We start from the raw sequence: 25,043 nt of genomic DNA, 5'->3' as shown, positions 1-25,043 counted from the left end.
GATCGGAACACATTACGAATAAATGGCCCAATATATAGGCCACGATTCTATTGTCCTAGTCCTCATCCACCAGGACAGACCTGCTGGAACAACAAATATTGACAGCATCTCGCGCATCCACTAAAATCGTTTCGGTGAAGCTTCAACAGATCCATCACATTTTTCATCATATTCTCCATCAAATTGTACAGCAAGGAAACCTTCCCACTACGGCGATACTTCTATATTATAGTTTCACAAGGATTCATTCCAGATGCTTAGAATGCTTCTAGGCTCCCGAATTTCACACCGATCCGACGTGGTTGGCCAAACCTTATTTCCGGACCGAAAGGTTCCCGTCTTGTCTTCCTCACCGAGTATGAAAAGGGGGCATTCGTGGCCCGCACGGATCAGGACTGAAAAAGAACAATTCTTTTCTCCGAGCTTTCCAAACCTCTACGAATGAACGTTGATGAATATATTGTGTGCATCCGCATCCGATAAGGTACATAATACTTCTGGTCAAGAAACACGATCCTCTACAAGAGCCTCATGGGCTAGACACACTTCATAGGCATCTCGTCAATGCAGTTGGCCTCGCTGTTATCTGGTCATTGGCTACCTACTCACCGGAATGTTTCTATTCGTCAATCAAAATATGTACTAACGGCACAGCAGCCAACGCATCGACTTGGACGCAGTTGTGGTTCGTTAAACGAAGCCTTGCAGAAAAGGGCATTTTAACTTTGCAGGATCGTCAGCCTTGCTGAAGTATGAGTCTTTGCATATGGAACACGACCATCCTGCATTATACATATATGCAGAATACCTACGATACGACGGAGATGGAGCAACGGGGATTGGGGTCGATTTTCATCCAACCTACTCCGCTGCGCGGACATATATCTCTCTGTTCCCACAGAGTAGCGGAGCCGAAAGCGCCACCGTTCCTTCCCGAAGTTCTCATGATTCTCGAACCCTGTGTGTGATTCTAGGACGGGCTCAGTATGTCGTCGGCCATCAACACTCCAGGAAAGAGAAAACGAGCACGTGATGGAATTGAATATGATTATCTCCCAAGGACTCCTGGAACCATGTTCACTATGGATCTTGGTTCTCAACCGAGATCTGGCGCCACCTATTTCGAGCCACCCGTAATTCCAATACAACCTCCTGTTAGATGTCATTTCGATCGAAATGAGGACTTCGCAATTGGAGGCATTACTTCTTGGCCTCAAGACAGCCTTCAAGATCCATGCTCCCGTCACGATTCGTACTTTGGCAACGCGTCGTTCTTCGAGAATCAGTTCGAAGCACCAAGATTGAACTATACATTCCGACCACTGGAACGTGATGATAATCTACCTCATGCTGAGGCCCACCCTCGTTCTCAACTCGGTCAGATAGAGTACAACACGAATAGTCTTACTAGAGGTGCGTCACCCCCGACTGGACTAGACCAAAGTGACCTACCCATTGCAAATACCATCTCGGACTGGGTAACAAAATCCAGAAACTTGACAATGCTTCCGCCTGAGATAACTATTGATTCTCCTTCCAGTGTGGCACCTCCATCTACCCAATTTCTTGACCCACCGTCAGTACTTGAAGTCGAGCCAAGGCCGAGTACTGATTTGGCAATGACAATGGCAAGGAGAAGACAACACCTGTATCATTGGGGTTCTCAAACGAGCTCAAGTTCCGAGAACTACTTTCAGACTCCCCCTTCAAGCCTGAGTACCAGTGAAGGAAAGCACGATGTTGGCTGGTACAGCGGATCTACTAACTTACCAGAACGACACCAACGGCATAGCATATCGACAGATACCTCCGAACTAAGCGGGCATGGTTCAGGCTCTTTGCAGCCAGTTGTTTATACACCACAAAGCTCTTCGAGAGGTGATTGGCCTGGAACTTCACATAATCTACCAAGGATATCTGCACTGACAAAAGGTCTTCAAGAGGTGGGCCATCCTAAGCAGAGTGAGGATCTTCAAGACGCTGTGTTGCCAGCTTCTGTACCAGCTTCGGATAGTTTCGTGCCTCGAATGGCACCTCTCATTCTACCCGCGCCACCCAAACAGAAGGATCTCACCGCGCCTTGGAGCATTCAACTTGATCTCTCTACTTCTCAAAAGACAAGTAATCGGCGAATTCTGACACCAAAAGGCAGGGAAGAAGCGAAAGCTGTGCGAGATGTAGGAGCTTGTCTTATTTGTCGTCATTTGAACAAAACCAAAGTAAGTCATCTCTACGTGAGTTTTTCGTCGACGCCGCATGCCTGTCATTATGAGTGTTCCATATAACCAAGAGATGATTTGACTAACTAGGCCCAGTGTTCTTCTGTTCCCGGGAAACCATGCGAGAGTTGTCAAAGTTTGCTTAGAAGTCGCCAACACTTGCTGGAAAGTGAGGAATTAGCAACTGGTATATGTATTCGAGTCAACTTGCAGACTTACCGCAAAGGAATCGATGGTTCGTCTTCTCGTCACTCAATACTAGTGAGCGCTCAGCTGACGATTGTCGAGACTTGTATGATGTAGCGACACGGAAGTATAATATACCCTTAAAACCAGATGCATGGAAACGCACAATCTTGATTGGACACTGCATTCGGACAAAGGGCACAAATTGCGCCTATTTCCCAACAGATGTAAACCTCTCGTTGGACGTTCAAGATTGCGAATTTATCGGACATGGCTTTGGACGCAAGACGAGATGGGAAGAGAGCTCAGGAAGGATGTCTTCCTACAGGATAGAGGATGACACCTTGCCATCAGCAACAGGACTCGATAAATGGGGGAGGAATCTGATGAAAGAATTCTCTGAACAGATCCCAGACTTTGAGCCTTCCATTCGGGACAAATTTCTTTTCGATTACTGCGATGTCAGGCCGCTCCTACCATTTGTAAGTCCAGTTCCGAGCAAAGTACCGACTGACATGTTAACCAAATAAGCATAAACTCGTGGATCTGACTATTCGCATGATAAGCTTAAGCCTCTGGCTGTATGGCACGCATCCCGTGGTTTCTCCAGCAGACTTGACCATGAACAACTCGCCTCTCTTCGAGATGTCCGATCCCAGCATCGACCCAATGCTATCACCTATTGCAAGAGGCCAGCTACGCTCCATCGCTGCTAGAGCCATGGAAGAAACCGAGAATGAGATCCTCAAGTTCTTCGACGAAGCTATCAAAAAGCCGCCGGAAGATGTAGTTATCGTAGGTCTTTGTCTCTGGCGGTTGGCACTGCTATACCGGACCATGATGAAGCGCTACAAACTCATTCTCTACGACGGTAAGACACCTCAATACCCGGAATTTTCATGGCTATTCTGACAACATGTAGCTTGTATCGATCGACGCAGAGAAAGGCAAAAAGTCATGTACGAAGCGATGACTACCGGCTATAGCCTGGTATACCGCAGATCTGCACCTCCCTGTTCGCCCGCGTGGAGGATGGAAGACCATCTTCACTTCTTTGGCGACAACGCCGATCTCGTGGATACATTTCTGCAGCTCCAAGTCGCTGATAAAAAGTTCTGTAAGTTAATGTTGGTCTTGATTCAGATGATTTGAAACTGATTACTGTATGTAGATGAAGAAAACATCAATGATGACGATGATTTTCATGCTAGGAAGCTATTGTGGGAACGGATGGTGAAGGGCGGGAGAGGGATGAAGGGTAGATAGGTGTGAACTACGTTGAAGATGCAATCTTCTGGTTGCGTAACCTGAAAAGATAGAACTACGCACGATTGTATTTCATAATTTTCTCCATTATGTCTGATGCATGTCGACACTGTGCTGTGAGAGAATGTCTTTTCATCGTTTCCTGGTCTGGCCGACGAATCCTGAGCATGTCCCAGCACCTGAGGTTAGGAAAGGCAGATGATATTGACTCCTTTACATGTTCTTGAGTGACTGACTACTGGGGAATTATGTTCTTCTGTTGCAAGTGTTATCTCGTAAGTTGCAACTCAAAGCAGACTTCTCTACATCGTGGTGTGCCCCAAGCGAACCATTCTTCCGTGAGTCCTGAATTATGGCGCACTTGGAGCGTGGGACGCTGTAGCTTGGCGACGTTGTGTGCTTTAGGCCTACAAAGTGTGTTCACGGGGTCAAAGTATCTGACAAGTTGTCCCCTAGGCCCTCAAAAGCAACCCCAGATCATCTGGACACATTTTCTCATACAACACATTATCATAAATCAATGTACTTCTTCTTATGACTACCAAAAACAGGAACATGTTGATTGTGTTTCCTTCTCTCCTTTCCCATGTCTCAACAATACTCATCAAACACCTCAGGCCAAATTGCCGTCCCCTTCTTCCAACCACACCTCATAGCTTGCTGTCTCCAATTTATTCTGTTTTGGTCTTGCTCTTCCTACAAGACGTGCTGATTGGCCTGACGCTCCGTTCAATACTGGCAAGTTGGTTGAGGCGCCATTCACCACCATGTTAACCACAGGCACTACAGTAGGCTCTCCATTGAGGATGGTGACGACGATTGGTAGGATCGTAGATTGACCGTTCAAGATTGTTGTGATGTGACCGATGGTGTTTCCTCCTTCCTTTACATCTCTGATCAGTCCTGGGAGGTTGCCAACTACGTTACCAATGGCGGCTGTAGCGGTAGGGATAGCATTACCGGCGAGGACGTTAATAGCAGACGCCGCGTTATTCGCCCCATTTCCAACAACAGATACACCGGTAGCAATGACATTACCGGCAAGAGTGTTTGCCAAAGCTGTGGCCTGCGAGATGTCATTCCCTTCCAAAGTGTTGACACTCGAGAGTAAAATTCCTGCATTCCCAACAAGTGAAGCTGCTGTAGGCTGAGCATTACTGCCAAGAGTATTGGCGGCACCAAGTGCAGAGGCTAGATTCGCCATAATTGTGCTGAGAAGTCCACCACTTAAACCGCTGACTTGTGCAAGAGCAGAATTAACATTGGCCAACGCAGGGTTGAGTGCGGTTTCCGCACCGCCAACTGCACTTCCAGCGAGGTTGGTTGCTTGACTAAGAGTTGGGCTGAGAGAAGTAACGAATGCTCCAAGCGAAGATGTTGCTTCAGAAATTCCATTCAAGCAGTCTTGTGGTCTCTGCACGACTGATCCATCAATACATGTTACTGTTCCAGGCCCTGTTGTTGTCGCCAGTGCTGTTGGAAGAGTAGACAAAAAACTGGGAGGCTGTGCTGTAAAGCTTGCCATAGTAGAGGGAACATCTTGGGTCAGGGAACTATGGTTCTTGTTAGACTAGACCCTTGAAATAGAAGTCCTGAACTCACACTGAAACGCTTGAAAGAAGACCGGCAACGGAGTTCACAGCTCCAGCACCTCCACTTGCTGTCGGATTGGGTATACAAAACCATCCCCCGCTACAAGCTCCACATGCCCACCCAAAACCACAAGGCGCACTCTGTGGTGCTGTTTGTGATGGCGGACAAAACCATCCACCTGGACACTCGGAGCAAGAATATCCAGCATTCGGGCAGGGGTGAGACGAAGTCTGACTATCTGCAAGGTATGAACTAGAGGGAGAAGCACTGGTCGGAGAAACAGAAGTCTGTATTGACGTGCAGTCCTCTTGCCGTTTGGCTAGAGCCCCATTGGCGCATGCAATTAGGGGTGGCTGGGTAGGCAGTATTGCGTTCGCTGGTGGCAGGTAAGCAGACAGTGAGGGGCAGACACTACAGAAGCGTCAGTTGGGGAGTAAGTGTTTCAAATATCCGTCACCAACCTGACAGTCTCAGTACAAGTGACTGTGAACGCCGCAACAAAACTGTAAAGTGTGGCTGTTTCAGCATAGTGAGTGCTATGCCAAGTTTCGGTAACAGTGCATGTTTCTGTATAGGCAGCTGGACAAGATGTGCAACTTGGCATGGACGTGCAAGAGGGTGCCATCGGTAACACTGATTGCGATGTCATCGAAGAAAGGAGAGGAGCAGACGTTATGTTGAGAGGCAGTGCAGTGCTTGAGGGAGAGCTGTTGCAAGTCGAGCATAACCCATGCTGTGAGCTGTTGGTTGAGAAAGGCGACGATAATCCTCCCGAAGCAGATTTGGTGGCTGACAGAGGTACGGATGTCGAGAGTATTCCGATATTTGATGCACTTACAGCTCCAGCAACCATGCTTGCTACAATGCTATTAGCAGCGCTGACGATACCACCCACAACGCCAGTTGCTTGATTTATGGCGCTTGTGACATCCGCAACAGCGGCGGGAACTTGTGCCGTGCCTCCCCCAAGGGCTGTCGATGCAACGCTTTGTGCGATTGGGATTATTGTAGCTGTGACAATCGATGCTTGTGCTTGGGCATTGGCTGCCATATCGGTTCCGTCGCCAAGGAGAGCAGACGCAACGGCTTCGACCGCATTCAACATCCCTCCCACAGCTGGATTTATTGCCTTTACGTCGGTTTTGATCTTTGGTGGACTGTCATGTGGTCAATTCCCGTCTCCACGCCGTAGAAGACGGGACTTACTTCCAAGGCATGTTCAATGTGATCGTCGAACCATCTCTCCTTCGCAGCTTGAATTCATCTCTTCTAACGACAAACAGCTTCAATCCTTCCCCTACAGACACCACAGTGAGCACAGATAGCCCGATCAACAGGCTGATCGTCACCAAGGGAGTGCCAAAGCGGCGCAAGAACTGCATGGTATAGAAAACGAATGTTCAAAATGGGCGTGAGCAAGAAGAGCGATTGTGGAGATTGTGAAGATCCAAAAGAAAGATGGACAACGTTGATGGAGGAGCATATTTGGGGAAAGAAGGTTCTGCGCTTGCAACCTTCTGATGCTCCTTCCTCGTGAGAATATACCTGCTTTCATCACCATTGACCACAAGTCCAATGCTCCTACTGTATGCGCTCACAACTCGAGATGGCCAAACCAATAGAAAAGCTGTTCTTTCATTGAGACGTAGCTATGAACCCAGCTCCATCCCGATGCAACACCCGTTTCATTCGCAAATAAAAGATCATTCGACCCAAGCCGAATACAGATCCCACCATCTAGTATTTCTTGCCAGCGCGGAGAACATCACCAAACTCCTCCAAAGGACTTCGGATAAGCTTGGTCTCCTTCCACAGGTTGGGGGTCAAGTATCCGTATGTGTTGCCGACAGCCACGAAGGTAGCTTTGAGTGTGTTCTCGAGTGTCTTGGTGGAACCGGAAGACGAGGTGTAGATGTCGTCGACACCGGCAAGTTGGAGAAGACGCTTGACGGCTGGGGAGGCGACGAGACCAGTACCACGAGGAGCAGGAATGAGCTGCGCAAGTCAGTTATTGCAGATTGACCTAGGATTTCGCAAACACTTACACGAACAGAGACTGAACCACACTTGCCGCTTTCCTTGGTTGGCAGGGAGTGAGGAAGACCCAAGTTTGTACCCCAGTAACCTCTTCGGATTGGCAGAACGCTCAGCTTTGCGATGATGATGGCGGCACGGATAGCAGTTGCGACTTCCTTGGAGGTCTTGATACCGAGACCAACGTGTCCCTCAGAATCACCGATAACGACGATAGCCTTGAATCGAGTACGTTGACCGGCACGAGTTTGCTTCTGGACAGGCTTGATCTATAGGGAAAAGTATTGTCAGCTTCCCATATTCTCAAGATCTGCCATGGCGCGTAGATTATCGCATACCTTCATAACCTCATCCTTGAGCTTTGGGAGGAAGAAGTCCACGATTTGGTACTCCTTGATGGGCAGAGAGTGCAAGTAGATCTCTTCCATCGACTTAATCTTTCCATCCTTTACAAGACGGCCGAGCTTGGTGACTGGTTGCCATTCCTTCTCCTCGTTCTTGTTGGCACCACGACGAGGTCCACGTCTTCCACGTCCACGTCCACGATCTCCTCCACGATCGCCTCGGGATCCAAATCCACCTCCGCGAGCAGCAGCTCCGCCTCTGGGTGCGTCAGCCATAATTATTCGAATTGATCGGGTGTGTAATGGTCAATTCGTGAAGTTGGCGGCGGCGAGGATGTCGGTCAAGATTTCGAAGTCATAAAAAAATGATGATATCTTGTGTGCGGCAAACAATTAGCGAGTCGATAGCAACTAGGCCGAATGTGAACAGGCGGGGTACACTATCACGTGCCGGTCCTCTTCAAAAGTCCAAGCTTGGTTTGAACACTCATTCTTCAGCATAGGATGCGCCAAATCAAAGAAACTTTTGTATTTCAAGACGTCTTTTGCGTCCGGAGGTTCATATCTCGTCATTATCCTACTTTTACAAGTCTGACGCCACGAAACCCAATCCCTCATACACTGCGGGGTATATGTGCTCAGATATCTGCAACTCCTCCTTCCTGCTTGACACACACCAGAACAAAGATATGCGAGAAGTACTTGCAACAATAAAGTTGGTTTGACAAATCACCTCTGCGAAGATGGATATCTCACCACAACCGCATTATGACATTACTCGTACCTAGCAACGCCTATGGAAACGTGCCCCGATGCATCATTTCACATTTGTATGTGTTCTCTCCGAGGTATATGAACCAGCATTAAGCCACTCGGGATGTGTGCCTTTGCCATTCGCCGTACCACTTTTCACCATGCCCCATGCCCCATCAGCGCCATCCTTGAACTCCTGTCGCTTGAATGCTTTCCTTTACTTCATTTACCAAGAAAATGTCGTTTCCCTATAAGTATGATTTCCACTATCATTTGTCATAGCAGAAGTGAGCTGTACCGCCAACCACCGTTCCTCGGAACTGAGATGCATATAACTAATCGTATATCGTCGTGCTTCGGGAATGGGCTCCGCATCATCTTGGATCCCGTCCCCTTCGATACTCGAGAGCCAGGCACAGAGACGTGCTACGGTGATAGTATCGTAGCAGAGACCCTCTCGTCGGGCTTTCGACCATAGTAGTGTTATGGCTTGTCGTCGTATTCGTCTGTCTCGACATTTTGTTGCTGTGACCATGAGAGGGAGAATGGTGCCCATGTCTAGAGTGAAGCGAGAAGAATTGCTGGGGTCTTCAGAACTCTGGATGAGTTGTTGTGCTTTTGTTACGATTTCGGCGAATAGTTCGTTGTATTCGTCGTAGAGGAGTTCAGTGTGTTCCACGCTAGAAGCGAGAAGGACTGTAGCGACGTTGAAGTATATACTCAGCATGTCAGATGAATTGGCCATAATGTCTCCTGCTCGAACTTCTTGTGCGAAAATGACCTGGAATGATGTCCGCCATTGGTCTAGTTGTGTGGAGTAATGGTTGTGTTGGTGAAGCCAAAATGGCGAGGTGAGCTTTTCTGGATGTTGGTACGAGTGAGCGACTGATTTCCGATAGAATTGTCCTATTCCTTGCATCAAGAAGTCAAACGATTCTCGTGCCTCCTGCACGCTGTCGAATGATTCTGCTACGACAACATCTTCCCAGTCCGATTCCGGCATGGGGAAGGGTGGGGGAACAAATAATCCTTGGACATCGAGCCGCGCAAACATCCTTCCGAGATCGTCGACGAGCCCATCCTGAATCTCAGACAGAGAATCCTGTGATAATCTGGAGCTTTGTCCTCGCCGTGCTGTTCTCCAGTCTGCAAGAAGTCTCGATCCACCTCGAAGATGTGTCAAGGCGCCTTCGTAACATCCTTGGAGGGCTTCGAAGCTCATATATAGCACACAACAAGTGAGCGATGTCCTCAGGTGACGGCGTCCATCGGAAAGAATAGCTCGTAAAGTGGCAATCGATCTGCTGTATAACCTCAGGGAAAACTTGTGATGCTCATCGAGATGTTGATGATCAATCTGTGGGAAACCCGAAAGCGAAAGTCGTGTCGGAAACGATGTGACCTCCAGAGACTTCGCAAGTGCTCCTAAAGCTATCGTGACATATCTTATGGGGGCATCCGTATGACACAGCTGGAGGACCTTTTCAGTCCAGAATGTGGGGTCGAAAGACCCACATATTTCCGCTGCAGTCTTATCACAAAACCGTTGGAAGTACCGTCGTTCGTCTGGAGTTCCTGGAATTGCGACGGATGGTGCATATTGCATTACAGACATCGGTCGTGGATGGATCGGAACGGGCGCGACATTTTTGGATGAATCGTCAAGCGCTTCAGGTGCGTATCCTCCACACTCCCGACCGAGATTTTGACATCGCACGCACCCTGGTTTTGTTTCGTCGCATTTCACTCGTCGTTGTCTGTATACGATTAGTTGAAACAAACAGAGGAAGCTGATTGATAGAGCATTCTGAGGTCTCTCAAACGGTCGGCGGCACGAAATGAAAAAGTTACCTACTTGCACGTCTGACAACCGGTCTTCGACCTCGGCCCACTCTTTCGAAGCCCTTGACTCCTGGACGACTGCTCGGGCGAGGCCTGATCTGGGGCGGCGAATTGGTTGAAGAACTTATAAACGTTGGGATACGGGTGCCTCAATGCCATCGTTCTTGTCGTCGAGCAAGTGTAGGTTCTGCATCAGAGGTGATGCGTAGTGAGCAAGAGATTGTAAACGAGCTGGTTTGGGAAGAACGTTGGTCGGGAGATTCTGGCATTTGCTTAAGAGAGAGTAGCTTCGGACGACTTAGAAGGCCTGATTGCATGTTATTTGGCCGGCCCCGTGTTTCTCTGCTCACAGTAAGGATCCCTCCGTACGCCGCTGTCGAGCATCTGCTTTAGGTATTGCCCATGACGATGGAATGTTCAACCTTGGAAAGGAACAGACACGGCCACGATTGAATTGCGCTTCGTTGCTTTATGGGTAATGTAGACGGTGTGATAGTGCGCATGGGACCTAATCTGGCTAAATTAAAAGTCCAGCGATATGTGAATCTAGATGGTTACCAGCAAATAGACTCCTACATGATGTGACGCTTCCGGAACCCACCTGGGCATGTTGGGTGGACGATTCCCCCTCTCCCCCAGACACTCCAAAGTGGTTACCAGAGAAGGATAATAAGTCAGGGATCACAGACGCAAGAGAGCCAGTCGTAGAGCTGGAATAGATGAAGTGAGGCAAGGATCACTCACGTGAGGACGGGTTGGACGCTTGGCGGGCTGGGGATGAGCTGGAGGGTCCCATTGACGGGAGCCAGAGTGTGTCCATTCTGTGCCATTCTGGCCTGGAACTAGACTCTCCTCGGTCATTCTCCAAGCCCTTTGTGCAGGCGCCTCCACTGACATCCTGACATTCAGGACCGTTCAACAGGATCCCCAGAAGGTTTCCCATGAGTCCACCAGTTGCGAGCAGTTTGACAGCTGAGGGCCCTTGCTGAGGCCGGGTTCATGGCATGCACCCAGTGACAAGCGAGGCCAAGTTGTATATTTCATTGGCAGCCACACGATGGAAGCCCCTCATATACCTTTCTAGTGCATAAGAGACCACGCCGTTGTTGTTGCTGTCGGAGATCCATACCGACATCCCGGAAGATCAAGCTCCTGGCGCTCCAGTGTTCGCATCATTCGACCTCAATGTCCTCAGTGGCTTGGGGCGTGGTCAAATACGATTTCCATGCGCAGGGGAAAATCAAGATGGGCAAGTGATGGATTGGAGGAAAGCATCAGATGTCGACTGGGCCTTGGCACAGCCCCGGAATCCGGATGAATGGATGATGCGGTTTGCGGTGTGGGTGCTGTGCTGTGTGGTGCTGAGCTATTGCTGCACGGTGCTGAATGGACGTGTGTGCATGTGTGCATGTGCGCATGTGCACATCCCTCCATTAAATCCTGCGGTGAAGCACCAGAAGCAGAAGCAGATGCGGTTGGAGTAAGGTTGGCTGAGGTTTTTCCGTAGGCGCAGGTTTAGGGAAGGTCGAGAGGGAATTTGCAGCTTGTGGCGGGGAAAGCTGGAGTCTGTTTGGTGGGTCTTTGGTAGCTGCCCTGGCTCTTTGTGGGGGCCGTATGATCTTCCTCCCATCTGCTGCTCGCTGCACGTCGTGTAGTTAGGGGTCGTTGCCCCAACCATTTTCTTCTTTTCTTTTGTTCCTGCGTATACAAAGAAGAATATTATTTTCAAAGCCGCAGCCGCACCTCAGCCTTACCCGTATCGTTGTTTCTCCTTGGCCGAGACCTTCCTTATCGACCATCACGAGTCCTGCTTCCTTCTCTGATGCCTGCCATTTCTCTGCCGTTGACACATATTGCTTCCTGCACTGAGATGTGGGAATGCTCCTCGTTGTCAATTCGCTTGCCCCTATCTCAAGTGACAGATAACTGATGTCAACCTCCTATTACTGCAGTGCAACGCAATGAACTGCGGACAGCTTGCATGAACGATGGTTTCAGAACTTCTGTGCCTCCAACCAGTGGGAACGTCATCCGAGGCAGATTTGTTTGTCAAAGCATAAATCCAATGATCAATCAGGACCAGGAGTGGCAGTGTTCCAGAATGCTTTGTCCTTCTATAGCACATGGGAAATTCTACTATAGTCACCCATTTCCTTCATCATCCCGTCGCAATATCTTGGCATCAACTAGATACGGAGGGCTTCCAACGGCAATGCAAATTAAAAAGCAGATTTCAGGTCCGAATGCGTGTCCTTCCCCTCAATTTTCATATCAGTCCCACCCCATGCCTTCGAGAAGATTTCTCTGATCCCAGTCTTCTGCTTCCCTGTGGGTAATGTGACGGACCAGATCAGGTTGAGATGCAAGAGGTGATCCATTCTTAGAATACTAAGGCGAAGAGCTCGAAAGAGCTCTGAACCGAGCTTATATACAGGAGTACGATCACGTGCCAGTGCACGTGATGGTTTCAGCATGGTCGCAGAACTAGATCTGTGACATTGGTGATCCGGGACCCACTTGCCACGAGGTCACTTCATGCATTCGGCAACTGAATGCTGCAAGTGCAATTTTACTCGCACATATTCTTGTCTTTCTGACACGCCCTCGGTCCCGAGGCCAATGACCGCAATTACCATTTTCCTGGACCAACAATCTGACTACTCATCGCTTGTGCTTTTCTCTTTCGGCGAGTTGCAAGCGCAGCATTACCCTACTCGTTCCACTTGGCAACGTGTCTAGACTTTGCGTCCTTGATTTACGAAAGGTCTGACCGCGATAGCAATTGTGATATAGGCAATCTTACCGCAAAGAAAGAAATATCATGCTGGACGTTGCAGCATGGCTGTGAGCCGGAAGGTCCCCGAATACGATGTGTCAAGTATCAATGAGATCTTGGACCGGGTGGGCTTGTGTGTCATCATTTTCTGCTAGGAAGAGGGCGTCATAAGGACTGCGAAAGGCGTAACAATACCCAATCGCTCTCCAAAAGACAGCCAAATAACTTTCTCTCGCCGAACGAACCAAATCATCGATTTTGCTCTGTTTTATGTTAGTGTCAAGCAATTGTTGAGAATGAGTTTCTTACTAGTGCAAGAATGAAAGCAATCTGCGTCCCAAAATCGCTCTTATCTCACTGCAAAGCTAGGATATTTCGTTAGCTCTTTCCATGTTATTCTTCATGATTTAAGATCGAGCTTCTTACCAACGCAATATGGAGGACAAAGTATGTGCTCACCCACTCATGATGCCCCAATATCCAAGTCCCTAGACCGCAATTCCCGAGCCTCCTCTTCCTCCACGACCGCCACCTCCACCACGTCGGTGCTTTCTCATAGTAGGTTGCGGCTTAGTAGACTTCGGTTCTGGGAATCGAGGTTTGGTCTTCTTACCCTTGACCTTGCTACGACTGTCCTTGTATTTCTTCTGGTTCTTTGCACAAAAGCGACCCTTTCCTACCTGTGGTGGTCTCCAACCAGTGCCTCGACCGGCTGCTGTGCGCCCGTCCTTAGGCTCAGGCTCTAGGCATTGATCAGCCGTATCAAAACCACTGCCAACACATGGTTGACAAGGTGGACCACCGACGCAGGGGAATTTTCCGAGGCGTCTAGCTCTCACGCATCGTGGGCAGGGAGGATGGGCTTCGGCTTCAGAGTCAGAGCTGGAATCGGAGTCGGAATCGGCTTGAGTAACGGATGCGAGGGGAACGCGAGAACCTTGGGTTGCGGAGTTCGAGGTAGAGGTCAAAGATGGGAATGCGGCAGCGGTGCCTCTAAGAAGTCCAGCAGGAGGTCCTACGACTGTAGTTCCAGACCATTAGCCAATACTCTTTATCACTATTGCTCAATCGCTCAAAAGCAACTCCTATACCCAAAGGAAAGGGTTTGCGCAAACACCCGCAACTCAAAAGAAAGAAGCGCATACTCTCCATACCATCATCCTCTATAAAAGCGTTAGTCAAACACAATAGCAGTAACAAAGAGCATCCACATACCATCCTCATCGCCATCTTGCCATTCATTCGCATCAACAAACTCCCCTAAAGAAAATTAGTCTCATCCACACATCAACAGGCGTACACCATATACCATCACTCTCGTCAGAATCATGCTCCTTGGCTTTAGACATGCTTGGTGGTGATGGTTCAGTCAAGATGAAGTTTGTGTCACGTGACGTTTTTGTGTTCTCAGGGGGTGCTCAGGGGTATTTCATATAGTGGGGGAGCGAGATAAGCGGGTCCATGTACACTAGTGGAATCTTGATTGCGCCAAATATTTTGTAGACTTAGAATTCAACTAAGTGCAGAGTCCGTTTTCATTTCTTGCTAAACACTGGTAAAAGTTCAGAAATTATCAGAAGCTGAAGTTGCCTGCCAACCTGCAACACCAGGATATTCAGGGCTAAGATCTGACATTTAGTTAGTACAGGTACTTCCAATGTGACAGAGTTTCAGCTCAGCCAAAGTCGAGTAAGTGAAAACAATGGAAGATTTCGGTTTTGACGTACCCCGCTCTCCATTCTTAGCAAGACGCGGCCAACCAGGAACCACCACCTTTGATTCTAAAGAGAACTTAGTACATCTCAAGCAATAATGGGTCGGTCTCCATACCTCCATACTTGTAGCATTCTGGGAATGCGGTTTGCCAAGACAACAGATCGACGGGCGCAAGTTCATGCCAAGCTGGCCAGTGGGGGTTGTCTTCGTAGTGCTCTTGGTTGTAGAGGAATTGAGTGTAGGCGCGTTCTGCTCTTGTCTTGTGTGACGCCATGGTCGTTGTGATGTGTTCTGTTGTGTTGTATTGGTGTTTTTGTTTGTCGGAAAGAGTCTGGCGATTATTGTTATACGCGGCTGGGTTACCTTATTGACGGACTCGAGTTCAGTTGCCAGCCTCGTCACGAAATAATCACGCGATTAGGAATTTAGGATTTAGATCGAAAGTTGGTGGATGCTAGATAGGAAATGAAATCCACTCTAGAAGATTCTGTAAAGACTGACTTACATGTACGTCAACCCGTGGATGAACTCGTACTTTCTTTTCCGGCTCGTCCTCACAATATCACACTATTGTGATTTAGATCGGAAGACTCGTGAGACTACTGTGGTAGTTGAACACAACTTTTGTTCCCGTCGTCCCAAGGTCGGTTAGTCAGCTCGCCGCCTCTACTCGGGCGCTAACCACCCTCGCCTCACCCTCTCCTCAGCCGGCTCACCTTGCTCCCCTCTGAGCGAACGATAGAAACTCGTCACGGATTTAGGGACCAAAGAGAACGAGGGCTTAGTCGACAGTGTAGGAGTCGAGACCGAAGAGCATGCCTTGGCCCGGGAACCAAGAGAGGGAAGTCTAGGACGAGATTTGGGAGGGAAAGCCAGTATCGTAATAAATTTCGCATTCGATGATTAGGCCGAATGCAAAGTTTAAAGCGAAGTAGTGGAAGGTGAAGAAATCGAAATCGTAGCATTAGTCTATCATATTAGTTGTAAGACTACGCAAAGAAAAGAGGAAAGGAGAAGGTTACTTTAAAAATCCGTGAATATTTTAGCGCTTTTTTTTCTCTTTTTTTTTCTGGCTATCTTTAAGACACTATTTGCTTCCGTTGGAATTGTAAAGGGTTTCTCGACTACGACTTTCACTTTATTAACAATTCCCCATATATCGTAAAATTTTAAAGAAATATTATATTTTTTTAACTAAAAACAATTTCTTAGCAAACTCAGCATACGTATTATAATACGTATAAACAACTACTAAATTAATTCTTTTATTATTTAAAAACTTTTCTATTGTTTAACAATATTTCCAATGCATTATTTTCCTTTCTCTATTCCTTTTTTACTACTTAGTGCAATAGCTAATTAAAAAAATGCGTAAACTTTTAGACCGGGGTGTAGGAGGGTGAATAAGAGATAAAAGCTTTTTGTGGAGAAACCGTAGCCCATGAGGGACGTTGAGAGGTGCCATTGCTGGAAGTTAAATTGATGAAAAGAGATGCAGAGGGAGATGAGGTTGTATTTGATGAATATTGTGATGTTGTTGATGGTTTAAGTTCAGGCTCTATGGGTTTGGTGCGGGCAGCCGAACCCCGCTAGTTTTAGCGAGGCAAAAAGGGGGCGGATAGCATCTTCCGTTTTGGTGGCAAAAGAAAGGTTGTGCGATTCTTTTGATGATAAGATGAAGTGAATAGTCATATCGGGTAATTTAATAAGAATAAATTGGAAACAAATCGCGATGTTCGGCCTCATTGCGCCAAATCGGTGAAAAGGACGCCTCTATATACCTCATCTCACCCTCATCCAATCGCTTCATACTCTCCTTCAAACCCTCGTGATTTAAGGGTAAAAAGTTCGACAGTCGATTTTTCTCTATAATCATTTTGCTTTTATAATGCAGGTTCTGCTTTGTTGGCCTTTGCTAACGATGGTCCACGTTAGTGCGGAGTCAAGTATAGCCACTGAATCTGCGCTGCTAAGCAAGAGTTCATACTTTTCTATGTTCTCCATATCGGAGTCAGAGATTTTCAAAGGTGCACAAATCAATTGGTTCTCGCCTAGGAGTAGATGAGTTGCGTTACGAAGGGCAGCGAGATCTCCATCTGTGGTTGCACGGTCGTTTGGTACGACTGCGGCGCAACATGCCTCGTAGCCATGCCACACGAAGAAGTCTGCGTAAATGTCGCGATTGTCAAGATACAGGGGCTTATTGACTCGTAGGCAAGTGCAGGTCGTTTCGTTCTGATCGGATGAAATGTCTTGCACAGCGCTAACATCTCCTTCTCTTATTAGAAAAACCTTCTTTACCCGAGAAAGTATACCACGTAAAGCAAACTCCAACTTATTAACGTCTTCAGTTGCTGTGGGTTTGATGGAGAAAGCAGCCAGTCTATTGTCACCGCCCCAACAAGAAGGTACGACGAGAGACGAGCTCGAAAATGTCGAGAACATTCCGTCGAACCAGGAGGCGCACTCATCTTGTTCCAGTATCTGTCGAGAAGTTGTAGGTAGATGCTCCTTGAGAAGGCTCACAGCCTGTGGTAAATTATACCTTGAGTCATATCTCGGCCTCTCCGATAGCCCAAGTATGGAAACAAGGGATAAAACATGGTCAGCAGGGCAGCCGGCCGATCTGCCTTGCATGACTTCCCAGACGTGGCGCAACTTTTCTAGTTCTTGAGCATCCGACTTCAAGTTCCGTAATTCTTGTACGGAACGCAATCGCTTTATGACGCTTACGCAGCTCTCGCACCCTTCAAGCCCTTTTGTGGTGCCAGTTCCATCCTGATGATTTCTCCCATGCCATTATTCCATCAGCTCTCCTTTGCAAATGTCGAAAAAGTCACCTTCCAAGAATTTTCTTCCAGACCCTAGTACTAACTCAACACCGCTTGGGGTCTCCTGAGCCGTCCATTTTCTGTACAGCCAGCTACTCTTTTCTCGGAATGTTGTTCTGTAGTTGATCTCCCTCCCCGCTCCGTCAAGATATACCAATATCTTTGCAGCATGTCGGTACGCCACATCAATTAATGGGATGTCTGTTGTCCACTCCAATTGTCTTAAAGCACCATCAAATCCTTCTGTTCCCCGCTGACGCAAGCAGATCTTGTCCATCCAGCCCATCGTTAGCCCGGTTGCCATCATTGCGTCGCGGATATTGTTGAGGTCAGCAAGAGTTGCCCACGGAATAATGTTTGCCCGGTTGTTGATAGAGGTGAAACAACTGCCGTCGGCCTGAGACCAGCTATGCGAGACGGCGATCCATGGGAGGGTTGTATATGTGGACTCGATCGTCGTGTTGAATACGAGGTCCCAGAGGCGGCTTGGCTGGAGAACTGCTGTGTCAGACGTTCCCACCAAGCGGAGACCATCCAATATTTGGCCTTTCATAGGGTTCTCAGAACTCACTCTCGCCATTTCTATGGCGACTTCCAATAACTCGGACCTGAGATGTTCAAGCTTTGCGTAGAGGCGAGTGGCTTCCTCTGGGATATTTACTGCAGGATCCATTGCTGGGAGTTCACGATCGACTGACCTGCATGCTGTGTGAACCAGGTTGCGAGCGCGGGCTCAAACGGCCTTTAACCCTCTATACTTGACGACAAGATATCGAAGCACGGAGTCCGAAGTGAACTTCATAATGAATGGGTCGTCAAGGTGCATCAGGATTTCTCGGATCTCGTCCGTAGTGAACAATATAGACGGTGCGTCCCACTCGCTCCTCACCCATATCTCATAGACTCGCTTTCTCTCATCTACATCCACAGTCCTTATAGCCTTTTTGATCTGACGTATCATAGTCCGAGCCATAGCCGCAGGTTGGGAGCTCCGTGGTACGCCTTGCCCATCAACTCTTTTGAGAGCTAGGCGGCGACGTATAGCGTATGTGACATCGGTTGCAGGACCTGCAGCGAATGCTTGAGTTAGCAACTCAAAGAGCTCGTTTGGTCGCTCGATGGTGAATTCCGTCATTATTATCTCGTTAATAACTAAAGATTGTGACCCAGGCAACGCTCCGGATGAATGGTCTGAGACTATTTTGTACCACACAAGATTCTCCTCACTATCCATGTTTACAGCAAACGTGTCGCATACAAGAGCCAACCATTCTAACTGTCCCTGGCCAGGAGACACAGTTAGGGCGTGCAACACAAATGAACGATATAAGCAGATAGTAGTAGCGTTGTAGAAGCCTCCGGAACGTGCTTGTAAAGAGACTACCGTCTCAGCTAATGGCAGACTGGAGCGGGCATAATTGGACCAGCCAAGGACGGCTTCTCTTGCACCTGCAGTAGTGTTCCCAGACCCGACTGGACGCAGATGAAGTGGATATCGTAAGAAGGTGCTATAAAGCGCATAGAAAGTCGCGAAAAGCATACTCTCGCTAGCCAGAGGTCTGATATCATGAACCGCGCGCCTCGAGGGCTTCGATGAGTTCAATAAGCGAAGTGTAAGTTCGGTGAAGACAAAGTGAAGTTCTGGCGAGCCGATTACTGGGGCTATGGGCTGGTTTATGGCCGTTGCATCAATGCTTTGCATTTCATCGCACTGAAAACAGTACCGCGCATGCGCATGTACGTTGTAGAAGAGGTAAAGGAAGGTTACCAGCTTCTCTTGATCGCTAAGCTGAAGCGGATCCGGGAGGGGTAAACATTGCGATTCCTGGAATAATTTGATTGTGGAGTTAAGATAGAGAGTGAGCATATCTGGTCCATCAATAAGCTTTTCCTCAGGACTCAGCCTAGTGGCGGAGGTCGACATGATTGATTGAGATGCACGATTCGAAAGCCATGAGAATTGAAGATGGTAGTGGAACTCGAAGATTTGCAAGCAAGGATAACTTTCATCCTATCATTGGATTGCTCATTACGCTTGTGGCATTGGTAATTATTATCACAGCCTCATCAATCTCGTACTTCGCTGGCGGTTTCTTGCTCGTCCTCTACCATGCGATCCTCCTCGCGAATCTGCATCTCGCATTGCAGAGTCAGAACCCTTGGGCAGGCTACACCAAAGACACACAGCAAGCGCAGATCTTGCTTCTAGCCTCCAACGACCGGTGAGCTGTCCTATCCGGGCCGCAGAATTTACTCAAAATCGTTACTACAGGATCGAATGTCGATCAAAGGCCATCGTGGCTACGGGGAGCGGGGCCATACCTGCAAGTTGCGGTGGTGCTGTCTGCCTCGCTCCTACAGGGAGCAACAGTATTGGATGGGACGTGTATCGTCGTGTGTCTGGCATTGATCTACATATTCACGAAATCCAGAGCCAGTAATACTGGTGAAGAACCGGTGATTCGACGTGTAAAGCTAACTGGTGTTGGACGGAAGACTCATGGGAGAAGGGCAGAGCTTGTAACCGAACTATCTCAGAATGCTACCTCGGATGCTTGGGCGTATGAGTCTGGGCTACTTACAAGGAAGTTCAATCCATGCAATGATGAGATGAAGGGAGTCTGAGCTTGTGCGAATTTACTGAAGGAAAGCAGGAGACTTGATGTGGGGACGCAATCTTAATTCTTAGACTCTGCTTAGCTGACGAGAGCGTGACCTCGCCTCACGCAATTTTGGAGTTGAGATGTATAGTCTAGTTTTTGGACTTCAAATATAACATTCATTTACATGCTTCTTGTCATCATATGTGTTGTAATGGCAGCTGCTCACGTCCAAACATTAAAACCAAACCAGCGAAAAAAAAGGTTGAGTCTAACTTAAATGGTGTTCAGCTTACAATGCTCTCCAAGAGGTCATTCTGCGTTACATGTACGCTACCTTATCGATTGCCTCAAATTTGGTTGAAGCTCGTTATTGCTATCTCACACTACTTAGATTTAGATCGAAAAATACTTCATGTCTTAGACTCAAATTCTCAAAAGCTAATCTTACAATCTAGCTACTTATGTATACTTGAATCTGCCAAGACACGGAGATGTAATAAGATTCTTAATCTAGTAGCTTCTTGAGCCCTCGGATTTTGTATAAAGGGCCTTGGTCTCTAGATAAGTTAAATGTATTACACTAGTTCTCGTTCGTTCCTAACTCCCACTGCTTAATCGATCTTTCTCCATTCTAGGCTGAAGTAATCTGACTTCGGTGAGGAGGATTTCTCTTTGTTAGTGTAGTACTCGTCCTCATTTAGATTTATACTCAATTTGTTTCTGAGTTCTCCTCATCCTGGGTATGATTGTCGGCATTCTTGATGGCTTTGCCACTCCCTTGTGCCACCTGAAATTTAGCGTTATTCTTGCGCGCATGAGCGAATTGGGACTACGGCGGAAAACTCCTACATTTTCCCGTCTCCTCTCACCTTTGATGTATGGCATGCATATCGGCTGATTACTGCGCAGTTATAGCGCAAAAGCAGCACTTCATCTGGGCCAGATTCTCAGTATTCTGACAAACAGTCTTTTCAGCATGAGATGACTGGCGATTAACGGTTGATTTCGGGGGCGAAATTGGATGAAGTAACGAGTTGCGAGGAAGGAGACAAGGCAAAGGCGTTTCGAATGCTAGCATAGAAAAGTGATAGGTAAATACTAAATTGAAAGAAGAGTGGAAGGCGCGTTGTGTTCTTGAATGGGATTCGCGCAAGTGCAAGCGCAACTCGAAAGATTTCTTACAAAAGCAACCATCAATGTATGAGCTCCATGTAGAGATCCATCCTAATCCTTTTTGCCACAAAAGTCGCCAAAGAAATCTGTTCTGTTGGGCCTTATCCATCATCACCACAAAGTCTTTCAACAACATCCAGAAGAAGTGGCAGCCACTATGAAAGACCGCAACTCATTATTTTGATCAATTGCTTCTAACTGGACACCGTAAGCTGGTCCATGTCTGGCATTATTGTCAAGTGTTGAGATGTTGTCGTGCTTTGAGGATCAGGTGATTCAGTCAGAGTAGAAATCCGGTTCGGACTGGAATTTCGTAACTGAGCTAAGCGATCTAGGTTGAACTGCATACAGAAAACCCACTGGGAGTCTAGAAATGCAAAAGAAACATATTTTATCTGATCTTCACGTCTTGTGTCAGTCATGGCGAAAGTCAGGCTGCATTCAAAAAAGGCAATCAACTACCTCTCACCCCTCTGTGCGGCTATGCGTATTAAAAGCTCCAAACCGATGGATTTATGATGCCACTGCGCATCCCACTAACCCCAGTTCTCCCCAAAATCAAAGAAACCACCATCTTGTGCCATCATCCACTTAGTGCATATGCAAGATTTGCAAGATCAAGTTATGATACCTCCAGCTCCAGCGCCATCTTGTCGAGAATCGTCTTCTCTATCCTTCTTGCCAAGCTTCCATCCAATGTCTTTGCCCCCGAAAAAGCCTTTTGAATTGTCTAAACCTTGGCATTGCCTCGCAGTCAAATGTCGTCCTTTACATGGAATACAAGGAGGACCACCTTTGCAGCCTCCACAATGACTACGGCGACAAGGTGGACAGCTTGGATCATTATCTCGGGTCTTTCTGCCATTTGAGGAAGCGGTCCAGGTATCCTGAGAGTTACCCAATTGTGCTGTGAGATCTTGGCTGCTGGTTGCTGCATCGACTGGAGATGATCTCAGGTTCGAGTTGGGAATTTGAGAGAACGAGGGGGTAGGCGCAGCAGTATAGGCAGATGTAGGTGTCCGGTAAGGTTGAGGCTCTGAAAGATGTCATTAGCTCTGGGACAGACAGATGTTGGCTACACAGTCCTTTGATCCTTTGCGGAATATCTGGACTGCAGTTGAACTCGCGTAACAAAAGCCTACATACCTCTTGGCTCATACACATATACATCACCTGGTCTAGGCCACTCTCTGACCCACGTTAAGAACGGTTCTAGCATATCTCAGTTGTTGCGCGCGTAAGAAGGAACTCTGGTAACCTACCATCCTCTCGAACTTGACCTGGAAAGGCCATATTCCATTCTGCTTGCTCTCTCAAAGTCAGATCATCCCAGTCTCTGACGATGAGAGTGTCGTAATTATCGCAGTATATCAAGTATGCCTGCTCGCCTCGGGTACAGCTAGGATCAGCCATCGCGGAATGCTGACAAGTGCGTCGTGTTTTTGGTTCGCCCACTCTATGGTGTCGTTTAGCCTCCTTGTTAGCTTGGTAGTCTTTCAGGTCTCCAGGGGTCTAGATAGCGGTAGATACGCTAAACGCTATGTCGCAACGGTCTGATCTTTTGCGGGTCATATTTACTAAAAAGGAACTCTTGAGCACCGCGTGGAGACTTGGAAATCGACCCTGTAAAATGCGCGAGTGCAAAATTCTTCATTCAAAAGCTACTAAGCTCTTTGTGCAACAAATCGTTGCCCATCAGCCACCTCACCTGACATTCTTCAAGAGCTAACGTCAAATTACTTTTAGTAACATCCTCTTCGCCATTGAGAAGTCCTTCAGACCTTCAGGGGTAGCGAACACGTGACTTACTTCAAAATTTAGGAATTGGAAGTTTCTAAAAGGACTCATGGAATCTAATAATGTTTAGAGTATTTAATTTGTTTGTCAGAGTTTCTTATTGACTGTCACATTCTTTTCCCAAGTTAACTACAGTGGTTTCGTGCAAGGAAACTGTTTCAGTTTCGAGTATCTACGCGAGTATTTACTTCACAAGATCCTCAGCCTTTACCATTCCACGCTTCATCATCTCTCCAACTACAGGGACTCCGTCTCCAAACAAAGTCATTGACTTGACCTTGAACCCTTTCGGACCAGTAGGATCCTTGACACAAGTGAAGAGAAATGCCCCCGGCACAAGGACATCCCACTGACGACCAGACTGATCCTTCTTTGTCTTCTCGCCAGGAACAAGAAGATTCGCGTAAACATTTGCAAAACCAACCATCTCCCAAATCCCGTTGCGCTCGTAGATGCAGGCGTATCGACCCTCGTGGTAGTGCTTGTTGAATGGAGCGTATCCTTCGAGCAAGCCTTTCCAAGATGCCTCCCCGGGAGGTAGGACCGTGCCATCAGACTTTGTGAAGACAAAATCATCGACGTGGAATACAGTGTAGGGTTCGGTTTTCATCTTGCCAGTATCGAAGGCCTCTTGATGGTCGATTAAGAAATCGAGAACGGGATGCTCGCGGGAGAGCTTCTCCGCACCATTGGCCTGCGTTTGGTAGGCTGGAATGGTTGGATAAGACATCGTTAGAGGGTTTGTTCAAGAGCTCGTTGAGTCGGGTGATGGAATTATCTGGTCTTGAGGAGCAATACTGGGTCGAGTAAAATGTACCTTCGATTGAGGGGAAGCTGGGGATGGGGTAGATGTTTTTATACTTCGAAGGATTTACTATGGGCCACTGACAGGTCCGATCCCTGTTCAGCGATACTGGCTGGCTGAAAGCGTCTTTGACATGTCATAGATATTCGACCAGCTGTGAGCTCTGATTATCTACCGAACCTATCATATCCTCCGTAAGCATTGCCGACTTTCCAATGCCACGGTAACTGGCTGAAAATGAGAAGTAAGTTTGATGTCTTGGCATGCAGGTTCGTGCCGCTCATGATAAGTCTGCCACTACATAGTGGTGTAATGGCTCTGCGAGAAGCAAACAACAATCTTCAGGCATACACTAAAGCATATCTTCACGGACCAGCATGCTGATAGACTCATGAACGGCAAGATGAGAATCCAGACAGTCAAAGTTTGAGGTGATTGGCAGCCAACTAATGATTTCAATCAAGAAGGAGAATTCCGCGGAAGGGTTTCGCAAGGCTAAGAAATTATAACTTCCAGGTCACACTTAGTGAACATGTCGAGATATAAGCTTTTGTGGAGCTTCCTGTCTCTACTTCACGACTAGAGATGTGGAGTCATTGGTCCTGGATAGGAATCAGAGACACTTTCTGAGACATTGGCGCGACCAGGTGACTTAGAAGCCAGCCACCCTTTCAGCTCCAACTTCAGCTGGAGAACCCCTCCATACTTCGTTTTTCCACTCTTCCCTCACGACTATATTCATATTGTGGTCGTTGATTTTTTCCATGCATTTGCTTTTCCCCCAGGGACGAGACAAAACAGTAGGTACCTCAGGTGGGTCGCATGTCGAAACACTGTCAGAGTCTACATCACTGGCAGCAGGAAAACTCATCAATTTCCATTGGAATGCCTGCTTAATTCTCACTTCATCCACTAAGCGTCTCTATGTCTCATAACGTGTCCATACTGAAAAGCAAACCACTTTCCATCTCTCCAAACCCCAGTACTCCCTTCTTGGCCTCCTTCCTTGTTGTTATCTGACTCTTCCTTCGGCACATCTTCTTTACCTAAGTCATCACGAGCTTGGCAGGTCTCAGCGGTATGCCCAAGTATACGACAAGAGTCG

The 25,043-nt window shown here is 47.7% G+C and overlaps 10 protein-coding genes across 10 annotated transcripts; 3 read left to right on the top strand and 7 right to left on the bottom strand.

Annotated features, from left to right (window-relative positions):
- The first annotated feature begins 716 nt into the window (after nt 1–716).
- On the top strand, nt 717–2,670 carry LY89DRAFT_2602 (uncharacterized protein). Its single transcript, XM_018206267.1, has 4 exons — nt 717–1,943; nt 2,153–2,219; nt 2,316–2,454; nt 2,508–2,670. Exons 1-3 carry the CDS (start codon nt 987–989, stop codon nt 2,363–2,365), a joined length of 1,074 nt encoding a protein of 357 aa, XP_018078140.1. The 5' UTR covers nt 717–986; the 3' UTR covers nt 2,366–2,454; nt 2,508–2,670.
- LY89DRAFT_2675 (uncharacterized protein) lies at nt 2,671–3,786 on the top strand. Its single transcript, XM_018206326.1, has 4 exons — nt 2,671–2,866; nt 2,972–3,276; nt 3,328–3,522; nt 3,577–3,786. The coding sequence occupies exons 2-4, from the start codon at nt 3,027–3,029 to the stop codon at nt 3,669–3,671; spliced, it is 540 nt and encodes a 179-aa protein (XP_018078139.1). The 5' UTR covers nt 2,671–2,866; nt 2,972–3,026; the 3' UTR covers nt 3,672–3,786.
- A 446-nt stretch (nt 3,787–4,232) lies between these two features.
- Nucleotides 4,233–6,646, bottom strand: LY89DRAFT_776028 (uncharacterized protein; the record flags this gene model as incomplete). Its single annotated transcript, XM_018222002.1, has 4 exons — nt 4,233–5,224; nt 5,274–5,675; nt 5,726–6,421; nt 6,471–6,646. The coding sequence occupies 4 exons, from the start codon at nt 6,644–6,646 to the stop codon at nt 4,285–4,287; spliced, it is 2,214 nt and encodes a 737-aa protein (XP_018078138.1). The 3' UTR covers nt 4,233–4,284.
- Nucleotides 6,647–6,954: 308 nt separating this feature from the next.
- Nucleotides 6,955–8,020, bottom strand: LY89DRAFT_703146 (ribosomal protein S5). Its single transcript, XM_018217298.1, has 3 exons — nt 7,637–8,020; nt 7,310–7,567; nt 6,955–7,259 (listed from the first exon to the last, which is right to left on the bottom strand). Exons 1-3 carry the CDS (start codon nt 7,916–7,918, stop codon nt 7,002–7,004), a joined length of 798 nt encoding a protein of 265 aa, XP_018078137.1. The 5' UTR covers nt 7,919–8,020; the 3' UTR covers nt 6,955–7,001.
- Nucleotides 8,021–8,488: 468 nt separating this feature from the next.
- LY89DRAFT_2545 (uncharacterized protein) lies at nt 8,489–10,818 on the bottom strand. Its single transcript, XM_018206228.1, has 2 exons — nt 10,251–10,818; nt 8,489–10,152 (listed from the first exon to the last, which is right to left on the bottom strand). Exons 1-2 carry the CDS (start codon nt 10,394–10,396, stop codon nt 8,622–8,624), a joined length of 1,677 nt encoding a protein of 558 aa, XP_018078136.1. The 5' UTR covers nt 10,397–10,818; the 3' UTR covers nt 8,489–8,621.
- Nucleotides 10,819–13,501: 2,683 nt separating this feature from the next.
- Nucleotides 13,502–14,362, bottom strand: LY89DRAFT_726841 (uncharacterized protein; the record flags this gene model as incomplete). Its single annotated transcript, XM_018219091.1, has 4 exons — nt 13,502–14,034; nt 14,159–14,176; nt 14,229–14,273; nt 14,323–14,362. 4 exons carry the CDS (start codon nt 14,360–14,362, stop codon nt 13,502–13,504), a joined length of 636 nt encoding a protein of 211 aa, XP_018078135.1.
- A 2,239-nt stretch (nt 14,363–16,601) lies between these two features.
- Nucleotides 16,602–19,484, bottom strand: LY89DRAFT_744243 (uncharacterized protein; the record flags this gene model as incomplete). The annotated part of the gene is made up of 3 exons (XM_018221029.1): nt 16,602–17,476; nt 17,570–18,258; nt 18,319–19,484. The coding sequence occupies 3 exons, from the start codon at nt 19,482–19,484 to the stop codon at nt 16,602–16,604; spliced, it is 2,730 nt and encodes a 909-aa protein (XP_018078134.1).
- Nucleotides 19,485–19,513: 29 nt separating this feature from the next.
- On the top strand, nt 19,514–20,185 carry LY89DRAFT_726838 (uncharacterized protein; the record flags this gene model as incomplete). The annotated part of the gene is made up of 3 exons (XM_018219090.1): nt 19,514–19,782; nt 19,833–19,946; nt 19,993–20,185. The coding sequence occupies 3 exons, from the start codon at nt 19,514–19,516 to the stop codon at nt 20,183–20,185; spliced, it is 576 nt and encodes a 191-aa protein (XP_018078133.1).
- Nucleotides 20,186–21,953: 1,768 nt separating this feature from the next.
- Nucleotides 21,954–22,749, bottom strand: LY89DRAFT_726837 (uncharacterized protein; the record flags this gene model as incomplete). Its single annotated transcript, XM_018219089.1, has 3 exons — nt 21,954–22,372; nt 22,483–22,548; nt 22,599–22,749. The coding sequence occupies 3 exons, from the start codon at nt 22,747–22,749 to the stop codon at nt 21,954–21,956; spliced, it is 636 nt and encodes a 211-aa protein (XP_018078132.1).
- Nucleotides 22,750–23,317: 568 nt separating this feature from the next.
- On the bottom strand, nt 23,318–23,863 carry LY89DRAFT_662578 (uncharacterized protein; the record flags this gene model as incomplete). Its single annotated transcript, XM_018212655.1, has 1 exon — nt 23,318–23,863. One exon carries the CDS (start codon nt 23,861–23,863, stop codon nt 23,318–23,320), a length of 546 nt encoding a protein of 181 aa, XP_018078131.1.
- Nucleotides 23,864–25,043: the final 1,180 nt, after the last annotated feature.

The sequence above is a fragment of the Mollisia scopiformis genome (assembly GCF_001500285.1).
Source record: "Mollisia scopiformis unplaced genomic scaffold LY89scaffold_1, whole genome shotgun sequence".
NCBI classification, from domain to species: domain Eukaryota; kingdom Fungi; phylum Ascomycota; class Leotiomycetes; order Helotiales; family Mollisiaceae; genus Mollisia; species Mollisia scopiformis.
The sequence above is the reverse complement of the archived record's forward strand: the minus strand, read 5'-3'. Positions and strand labels throughout refer to the sequence as shown.

Bases quoted from the DNA above. Each gene is read 5' to 3' on its own strand.
- LY89DRAFT_2602 (XM_018206267.1), top strand. From the start codon at position 987: ATGTCGTCGGCCATCAACACTCCAGGAAAGAGAAAACGAGCACGTGAT. The intron at 1,944-2,152 runs GTGGGCCATCCT...ACCAAAAGGCAG, and splicing joins TGACAAAAGGTCTTCAAGAG to GGAAGAAGCGAAAGCTGTGC. The intron at 2,220-2,315 runs GTAAGTCATCTC...AACTAGGCCCAG, and splicing joins GTCATTTGAACAAAACCAAA to TGTTCTTCTGTTCCCGGGAA.
- LY89DRAFT_2675 (XM_018206326.1), top strand. From the start codon at position 3,027: ATGAACAACTCGCCTCTCTTCGAGATGTCCGATCCCAGCATCGACCCA. The intron at 3,277-3,327 runs GTAAGACACCTC...GACAACATGTAG, and splicing joins CAAACTCATTCTCTACGACG to CTTGTATCGATCGACGCAGA. The intron at 3,523-3,576 runs GTAAGTTAATGT...TACTGTATGTAG, and splicing joins AGTCGCTGATAAAAAGTTCT to ATGAAGAAAACATCAATGAT.
- LY89DRAFT_703146 (XM_018217298.1), bottom strand. From the start codon at position 7,918: ATGGCTGACGCACCCAGAGGCGGAGCTGCTGCTCGCGGAGGTGGATTT. The intron at 7,568-7,636 runs GTATGCGATAAT...TTTTCCCTATAG, and splicing joins TCAAGGATGAGGTTATGAAG to ATCAAGCCTGTCCAGAAGCA. The intron at 7,260-7,309 runs GTAAGTGTTTGC...TGACTTGCGCAG, and splicing joins GTGGTTCAGTCTCTGTTCGT to CTCATTCCTGCTCCTCGTGG.
- LY89DRAFT_2545 (XM_018206228.1), bottom strand. From the start codon at position 10,396: ATGGCATTGAGGCACCCGTATCCCAACGTTTATAAGTTCTTCAACCAA. The intron at 10,153-10,250 runs GTAGGTAACTTT...AATCGTATACAG, and splicing joins ACCGGTTGTCAGACGTGCAA to ACAACGACGAGTGAAATGCG.